The 9,823-nt window shown below is 40.5% G+C and overlaps 2 protein-coding genes across 2 annotated transcripts; both read right to left on the reverse strand.

Annotated features, from left to right (window-relative positions):
- Window positions 1-4,525: 4,525 nt before the first annotated feature.
- LOC143572481 (uncharacterized) lies at window positions 4,526-4,996 on the reverse strand. Its single transcript, XM_077057636.1, has one exon. The coding sequence runs from the start codon at window positions 4,994-4,996 to the stop codon at window positions 4,526-4,528; it is 471 nt and encodes a 156-aa protein (XP_076913751.1).
- Window positions 4,997-7,681: 2,685 nt separating this feature from the next.
- Window positions 7,682-8,215, reverse strand: LOC143572482 (uncharacterized). Its single transcript, XM_077057639.1, has one exon. It carries the CDS (start codon window positions 8,213-8,215, stop codon window positions 7,682-7,684), a length of 534 nt encoding a protein of 177 aa, XP_076913754.1.
- Window positions 8,216-9,823: the final 1,608 nt, after the last annotated feature.

The following is a 9,823-nucleotide window of genomic DNA, read 5'->3' on the forward strand; positions in this document are numbered from 1 at the left end:
ATCGAAAAACCTCAAATTGTTTCCTTACATTTCACATGTAAAGCAAGTAAATACTGTAGGCATTTCACCTAAACTTTTTGTGTTATTGTACCAATGTCTTTCCAGCTCATAGGACATTCTGAAGCTTTCTAATCATACTAAGTCTCAGCCCTAACTCAAGGTACACGAATCCTAACGGAAAAATTTGTTAAATACGTCTATTATTGAGTTTTACACATCATATAGGCACGAATGATATCCATAGCAACCAAAACATTATAAACACTAAATTTCCAGTAAACTAATCACTATAATCTGTACATAATGGTCCCTTGCTTGAAAACCCATTTTGCATAGCATTAAAACCATAAAAACGACATTATGTACGTATATAAAGCACTAAATTTGAAAACCGTACATACTTTACTAAAGATATTAAAAGCACAATTATTACAGTACACTTAAAGTACCTTATGGGTTTTAGCAAAAAGAATCACCTTTATCTGACTTACGAGTCAGCCACGCCGTAAAAACCGAGTAAACGCGTTAAACTCGAAACCATATCAAACAATAATATTTTCAGACCTAGAGGTGTCCTAAACTTATTTCTACTATAAATATACATAAAAATGGATTATAAGTCGAACAAGTATTTGTATAATAATTATTATTCTTAATATAGCCGTACGAACATGTGTTTTGGGCTAAACCAAACAGTTGACCATTATTAGACCAAACATAGTAATCGAAACTAAGACGTAAACATCATCATCATCATCATTACTGTTAATTAATTAATATATGTGAACTATATATTTAGATATATATCAATCTAGCATGAACCGTAATTATATTCTCATAAGACAAAACTCGAACATTCTAATTAAGAACACATTGTTCCTTAACATATTGCGATAAGCAACCATAACCCTTAATAACCTAAATAAAAACATAACCTTAACCTACTTAGGCCACGAGCACATATAATATGATGCATATTATGTTTAGTGACATGTTATATGCATTTAGGGATGACTATCATTTGGAGATGTTTATGACGTAGCTTACAAGATTTCTTTAATATGTTTTTCTTCATGTATAAGCCAAGGTGAGTTCATATTGCACACCCTTTTTCTTAAACTTTTGGGTGGATACATGCTTTTATATGTTTTAAAATTATTGGTGTATTATTAATCAAGACCGATTTTGCTGCCATAAACAATCCCCGACTTTGTAGCATAATCATGAACTCCATTAGGAGCCACGGGATATATGGGTAGTACTATCTGGTGAAGACCCCCGCACACACTGGGCCTATATCATGGACGACCTCCCACTGAATGATATAATGGTTATCTTGTGACATATATCGGTGCAGTTTTGTATCTTATGTTGGCAGACATAAGTAAATTTGACCCATAACAATAAGGGGTATGGGTAAGGGGTTTATATATTTTAGATGTTCACAGGTCGTGGACACAGGTTTGATTGTGAACTTGCTTAATGTACACTATACTCTTTAGATCATTTTTATATAAATGTTTTCTTAACATAAACTCATGAAGTCACCAACTTTTTAGTTGACCTAATTATTTTAAGCATGTGTTTAGGTACCTCCTTTCAAGGTGTGGAAATATAGAGAATTAGATACGAGCTTGTTTCGAGATAGAAGATCCTTTTTAGAAGACCTACATCAAATCGTAGAGTTTAACCGAAGAAGCCATGATGGATAGTAGAACATATCCCTTAATTAGATAGTAGTTGAATTTCTAGCTTGTAGTTGTATTTGACATTTAATTGTAACATTGACCTAGTGTCTTCATATACATTTGTTACCTTATTTCCGCTGTGATTTTGATTGGTATTCAATCGTCACGTCCAGCCCCCTAGTCGGGGTGTGATAGTGCAGATGGCGGTTTCATGCCGGAATCTGCCCTAATCGACCAAATCGCACTCAACCAATCACAAAATAACCAAATACAACCCTAAAACTAACTCCTACAACAAGAAATTTGAACAAATCCAACCAAAAAGTGGTTAGATTGAAAAATCCCTAATTTACTCAAGAACAAACCCTAGAATCAACAAATAAAGGAAAAAAGAAGAAGAAAAGGACGGGCAATCACATCTTAGATGTTGAAATCGGGGAAGTACTGCAAGATTTGGGAGGTAGGAGGCTGAAATCGGGTGTTTGGTGGAGAGGGGGAAGTGAATAATGGAGTCAGGCAGGAGATAAGATGTTTTAAACCACTACACGGTTTTCGAGGTAGCAGTGCACGACCATGCATGATTTCGCACGACCATGCGAGATTCCCGCACGACCGTGCGACCTACTTTGCAGTACCATGCCGAATCTTGCACTACCATGTCAACGTGGCAGTTTCCAAACTCAACTCTATAAGGCCTCGTTTCCGGTAAACCTACTTTGGTGTTGGATTTACTCATAAACACAGTTCTGAAATCATAGTTAATTTAAACTTTAGCGGAATAATTTAAAACTTCAACATCACATTACAAATATTCATTTTTGTCTTAGCATACAAATTGTCTTTTCATAACATAATATAAAATAGTCATGACACTTCTTCATAGATGCTAGTCTCTTTAGCTCGTGCCATGTGTCCCTCCTCAAGCCAGCTGTCTCAACCTATTTGCCTGCGTGCATACTAAAAGTCGACAATGCTGAGTGAGTTCTAGTTAATCAATTGACATACAATACATTCCTGTCCTTACTCATACGCGTCCGAAGATACGTATTCATACCTTACTTTGCTCTTACTTCTATCACACATACTTTATATACATGCATATGTACTTACATACTTTCCTTCATAAAACCCGATGGTATACCATAAGCTATTCTATCTTAAACATCTCAAATATTATAAGGGTCTGGTCCCTAACATCTCAGATATTATAAGGGTCTGGTCCCTGTCATCTCAGATATTATGAGGGTCTGATCCCTATCATCTCAGATATTATGAGGGTCTGGTCCCTATCATAAGCGCATACTTTACTTGTCTTATGTATATAATATTTACATACACATTCATTCACATAACCATCATATAGTAATAACATTCAATGCACGATCATACACGCATCATATACCTATCACTTAGGATAAGCATTTTAACTGCCATATAGGAGTATGCACACAGCCCCGAAAACATAACAAGGAAGTGGGGCTAGAACTCACCTGGAGCCGGTTTCTCTCGCCGTTAATGGTAATGCCCTTCCTTAGTTGTGCACGGCTAATTGTACAATACATTATGCGTGTCAATTATCCATTACTACTACTTCCTACATCTAAGTTAATGAAACTCTCAACTAATGGGGGTCCGGGGGCAGCGCTTCTGGTAGCGGGGTCTAGGGGCGGCAACCCCTAGCAGGGTCCAAGGGGCAGAGCCCTGGCTGAGGTTGAGCTGCCAGGTCATCTTGGAAAAATTTTATTCACTAACAGTCCTTTAACAAAAACGCATCAGAAAATGAATCGGGTCACATTTTAATAACAACTTAAACAATTTCGCATGGGAGGAATTTCGCATAGAATTTTGCTTCGCATAACTTTTTCGCTTCTCACGACTGAGTGAAGTGAAATACCTGTTTTGCTTCTCATAGATGAGCGAAGCGAAATACTTTTTTCGCTTCTCATGGCTGAGAGAAGCGAAATACCTTCCTTTCTTCGTTTTTACCATTTTAAAGCCATTTTACTTCATGACTCTTCCTCAGGACCTAATTTTTACTCTTTTTCAACTTTCGACACATTCTGACCCCATGCACCTGATCCTGAACCCATATCTCTCATAGTCCAAACGCCACCTTTTTATCTTAAAGTTCACCCGAGAGGTTATAACTTACCAAGTTTAGATTTTTCTTACATTTCACAACCCGATCTATTATTATATCTGTTTGCATGCCGATTCTAACCATAAAACTTAACCATTTAAACCGAAACCCACCTTTTGCTTCGGATTCGAGTTCAGATCCGGACAATACGTAGATCTGGACGTGATTCTTGTTATTTGATGACGTCTACACACGAGATTCTTCCTTCCTTTTTTTTTCACACGGATTTGGATCCAGAATGTAGAGAGAAAGTGTGTGTGTTCTTGAGTGTGTGTGTGTGGTGAAAGGTAACAAAATGGTAAAAGGGTGAAGGGGTTAGGCTTATATAGGGTGCCATGGGCCCCACAACCCACTCATAATTCCAAATCCAAATATTAACCAAACACTTAACACACGACTAACTTAACGACACACAGTTAATAACAAAACTTTCCGTCATTTACTATTTAACAAAAGTTGGATGTTACAAACTCCCAACACCAAATCGGTTCCCGAGTTCGACCATTATGAGTCCTACCCTAAAATCTCACACTCGGAAATTAAAGCACGGAACTCGAAAAAGAACAAACAAAGGTATAGAAACAGACTATTCGATCCCAAAAATAACTAAGAACAAAACAAACACACAAAACTCTACAAAGTTCCTAAACATGCTAAATTTTGATGGAGTTGATAGCTAGACTCACACTCCCCACACTTAGTTCATCGGGTGGAGGTCAACAACCTCCAGAACAGTCTTGATTGGCTCGCCCAAGTAGTGTTTTAAACGGTGACCGTTCACCTTGAAGATGAATCCATCCTCATGGCCGATTTCAACAATATTGTAATCAAAAACCTGTCTCACACTAAAGGGGCCAGACCATCGGGATTTCAATTTCCCGGGGAATAAACGAAGGCGAGAATTATAAAGCAAAATACGATCGACCACATGGAATTGTTTGTGGTCCTTCAACCGGGTGTCATGAAGCCTTTTGATTCTCTCCTTGTAAATTCTCGAATTTTCATAATCTTGGCCTCTCAACTCCTTAAGCTCATGCAAGTGACCAAACCTGTTCCTACTCGCGCACGCTAGATCAAGATTTGCACTTTTCAATGCCCAATAAGCCTTATGCTCGAGTCCAACAGGGAGATGACACGCTTTTCCATACACCAATTTAAATGGTGTCATACCAATCGGTGTTTTGTAGGAGGTATGGAAAGCCTATAGTGCGTCATCCAGTTTCTCGGACCAATCCTTACGGTTGGCTAACCGTTTTCTCCAAAATCCTCTTGATGCTCCGATTCGTAACCTCGACCTTCCCACTCGTCTGCGGGTGGTATAGTGTAGAGAATCGATGTTGGACACCATACCGTGACAATGCCTTCTCTAATTGGCATTATAGAAATGTGTCCCTCGATCACTACTAAATGCTTTGGGAGCACCAAAGCGGGAGAACAAATTCTTCAAAAACTTCACCATCGACCTAGCATCATTTGTGGGCAAGGCTTGTGCCTCGGCCTATTTCAAAACATAATCAAAAGATACAAGGATGTAACAGTGGCTAAAAGAAGTCGGGAAAGGTCCCATGAAATCGATGCCCCATACATCGAAAACCTCACAGACCTGAATCGGTCGCTGGGGCATCTCGTCTCGTGATGAGATGTTGCTTGCCCTTTGGCAAGCATCACAAGACTACACTATGGCATGAGCATCATGAAGATGGTAGGCCAGAAGAATCCGACATCAAAGACCTTCTTCGCTGTGGATGTGGCTCAATGGTGTCCTCCAGTCGGGCCCTCGTGGCAGTGTCTCAAGATTTTTCGAGCTTCATCACCATACACACATAGCTACGCACGAGCTGATCGGCACCGACATGAAACAAGTAACGATCCTCCCAAAAATAATGCTTAACATCAGAAAAGAATTTCTTCTTTTACTCGTGAGTAAGACCCTTAAGCATGATCCCACTTGCAAGAAAATTTGCAATGTCAGCAAACCAAGGATGCTCCTCATCACGCGTCTCGATATGCATGAGGAACTCATGGGGGAAATTGCCATTTATATTGAACCCCACTTGTTTCGATGAAGCTGAGCACTCAAGATGAGAGAGGTGATCAGCCGCGATATTTTTGGCACCCTTTTTATCACGAATCTCAATGTCAAACTCCTGCAGCAACAAAATCCAACAAATAAGTCTCAGCTTCGCATCTTGTTTACTGAAAAGATAACGAAGGGCTGCATGATCCATGAACACGATGGTCTTAGAAAGGACAAGATAAGACCGAAATTTATAGAATGCGAAGACAACAACAAGAAGTTCTTTTTTAGTGGTCGTGTAATGCTCCTGCGCATCGTTCGGTGTCCTATTGGCATAATAAATTCGGTGAAAGTGCTTATCTCTCCTTTGACCTAAAACCGCCCCAACTTCAAAGTCACTAGCGTCACACATCAACTCAAAAGGTAAGGACCATTCAGGGGCAACCATGATAGGGGCATTTACCAATTTCTCTTTCAACAGCTCGAACTCCCGAAGACATTTGGAGGAGAAAATGAATGAGGCATCTTTCTCAAGGAGTTTCGTCATCGGGCGGGCGATTTGGGAAAAATCCTTCATGAATCGCCGATAGAATCTCGCGTGACTGTGAAAACTCCTAATATACTTCACCGAGTTTGGTGACGGAAGCTTTGAAATGGTATCAATTTTGGCTCAATTAATCTCAAGCCCTGCCTGTGAAGTCTTATGCCCTAACACAATGCCCTCCTTCGCCATGAAGTGGCATTTCTCCCAATTAAGCACAAGGTTGGCTTCCTCACATCGAGCCAACATTCTCTCCAAATTTCTCAAACTATGGTTAAAAGAACTCTCGAGCATAGAAAAATCGTCCACGAAAACCTCCATGGAGTCCTCGATCATATCATGAAAAATTGCCACCATACATCTCTGAAACGTGGCCGGGGCATTACACAGTCCAAAGGGCATCCGCCGGTAGGAGAATGTGCCATTGGGACATGTTAATGTCGTCTTCTCCTGATCCTTAGGAGAGATGGGGATCTGAAAATATCCCGAAAAACCGTAAAAGAAAATAGAACATCTTTCTCAACAGTCTCTCCAACATTTGATCAATGAAGGGGAGTGGAAAATGGTCCTTCCTCATGGAGTCATTGAGTTTGCGGTAGTCAATTCAACCCTCCATCCCATGACGGTACGAGTGGGAATCAACTTGTTTTTCTCATTCACGACAACCGTCATACCGCCCTTTTTCGGGACAACCTGCACCTAGCTCACCCATGGGGAATCAGAGAGTGGATATATCAATCCAACATCGAGTAGCTTGATGACCTCTTTCTTCACAGCGCCTTGCATATTTGGGTTGAGACGCAGCTGGTGCTGCACCACAGGTTTATTCTCTTCCTCCATCAAGTTCTTATGGGTACAAAAGGATGGACTGATCCCTTTAATATCCATGATCTTCTAGGCGATCGCGTGCTTATGCCTTTTGAGAACCATGAGCAATTTAACCTTCTCCTTGCTCGACAAACTCGCAGAAAAGATAATAGGCAACCGGGACCCATCCTCCAAAAAGGCATACTCCAAATGAGATGGAAGTTCCTTAAGCTCGATGAATGGTGGGTCCACAACGGAAGGTTTTGCTTTAGGCTCGGCAATGCGATCAACATTCTCAATCCTTTCAGACACTCAGGAGGCTCGTGATCTACACCACAGACCAACTCCTTGAATAGAGGTCCACTGACAAAGTCAGAGACCTCTCTGACACACAACTGAGTATCCAAAGAGTCCTCCTCACACATGTCCTGTATGTTCTCACAAATGCAAGAATCGATGGTATCAATGAAGAGTACGTCATCATGATCCTATAGATCGCGCATGGATCTCCCAATATCGAAGATCACCTCCTCGTTTCCAACTCTAAGAGTGAGTTTGCCGGTGCAGACATCAATGAGAGCTCTAGCAGTGGCTAGGAAGGGACGGCCTAGGATAAGTGGCAAGTTTTTATCCTCATCCATGTCTAAGATCACAAAGTCAACATGAAACACAAATTTATCGATTTTCTCAAGCACATTTTCAATTATACCTCTCGGGTATTTCACTGAGCAGTCGGTAAGTTGGATGCTCATGCGAGTAGGCTTAGGATCACCTAGGTCTAGCTTTGCAAAAATAGAATAGGGCATTAAGTTTATGCTAGCACCTAGTTCGGCTAAAGAATTACTAACCGACAAACTACCGATCCAACATGGAATGGTAAAACTGCCCGGATCGGTCATTTTTTTGGGCAATTTATTCTGAATGACCACGGAACACTCCTCATTCAAAGTCACACAAGAAAGCTCCTCTAATTTCTTCTTGTTCGAGAGGAACACTTTTAGGAACTTAGCATACTTATGCATTTCTTTCAATGCATCGATAAAACGGAAGATTAATGTGATGCTACTTAAAAAGATTTAAGAATTTCTCGTACTATCTCTTCCATCTTCTGCTTCTTCAAACGGCCTGGGTATGGAATGGTAGGAACATAAGTCCTGACTGGCTCATTGGTTTGTGCGGTACTTTTTGGGGCTAGCCTCGGGCACCTCACCAGGAGTCTCAGTATCGATCTCATCGGAAATCGGTTTTGATGTGGAAACCGATGCATCAACAGGAATGGTGGATCTACCACTGCTCAAGGTAATAGCCTTAGCCTCTGCATTTGGATTTCTCTAGGTGTTACTCGGAAGGCTACCCTGCGGTCTCTTAGCGAGGAGTTGAGCAATCTGTCCAACTTGGTTCTCAATGGTCTGAATGGACGCTTTCTGATTCCTCAACTCGAGATCGTGTCTCTTGAGAGTCTCATCAATCTTCAGGTTCCTCTGCTCAGCCAATTTGTTTGAGATATCGGTTTTAACCAAAAGCCGAGTCAAAAGGTTTTCAACACTATACCCCCCACCAGACTAACTACCACTGCTGGAATCTTGAAACTTAGGCTTTTGCTGGTAAGATTGATTTTGGGGTTAACTTTGGTAATTTGGCTTTGGGTCAAACCCCGGTGGCATTTGATTTTGATTTTGATTACCACCACCATCTTTCCAACAGAAATTGGGGTGATTTCTCCATCTCGGATTGTAGGAGTTGCTATAGGCATTGTTTTGGCGGTCTACAAAGTCAACATCCTTGTAACACCCCGTAACCGCAGCGGAAACGTACACGGGATGCAACAGACACATCTGATATCAACAGCATTGCTTATAAAGAAAATACCACTACATTAATTTATATCATATTACATTGTTGCTAATTCGTTACTGTCTAGGTGTTACACACGAGTTTTACCAATAAGACATTAATATATTCATTACAAAATATAGATCAGCAAGCTTCCAACAAGTAGCACAGATCATTAAGCACATTTCAATCATTCCAACTTGGGCATACCTAGAAAACATGTAAGAAAACGGGTCAACTACGAATAGTTGGTGAGTTTCACTAATTTAAATAAACACTGACAGATCATTTTAATAACGATTTATTAGCAATGAAATTATGCTGGGAACTATGTTACCCCAGAACAATAATAACCTCTGGGAACTACGTTACCCCAGAACAATAATAACCCCTGGGAACTATGTTACCCCAGAACAATAATAACCCCTGGGAACTATGTTACCCCAGAACAATAATAACCTCTGGGAACTACGTTACCCCAGAACAATAATAACCCCTGGGAACTATGTTACCCCAGAACAATAATAACCCCTGGGAACTATGTTACCCCAGAACAATAATAACCTCTGGGAACTACGTTACCCCAGAACAATAATAACCTCTGGGAACTATGTTACCCCAGAACAATAATAACCCCTGGGAACTATGTTACCCCAGAACAATAATAACCTCTGGGAACTACGTTACCCCAGAACAATAATAACCCCTGGGAACTATGTTACCCCAGAACAATAATAACCCCTGGGAAATATGTTACCCCAGAACAATAATAACCTCTGGGAGCTATGTTACCCCAG

The sequence above is a fragment of the Bidens hawaiensis genome, unplaced genomic scaffold (genome assembly GCF_021521415.1).
Source record: "Bidens hawaiensis isolate Kalapana, Puna unplaced genomic scaffold, B.hawaiensis_p1.1 tig00025880_1, whole genome shotgun sequence".
Taxonomy (NCBI): Eukaryota; Viridiplantae; Streptophyta; class Magnoliopsida; order Asterales; family Asteraceae; genus Bidens; species Bidens hawaiensis.

Excerpts from the sequence above, each read along its gene's own strand:
- LOC143572481 (XM_077057636.1), bottom strand. The coding sequence starts at position 4,996 with ATGACACCATTTAAATTGGTGTATGGAAAAGCGTGTCATCTCCCTGTT.
- LOC143572482 (XM_077057639.1), bottom strand. The coding sequence starts at position 8,215 with ATGCATAAGTATGCTAAGTTCCTAAAAGTGTTCCTCTCGAACAAGAAG.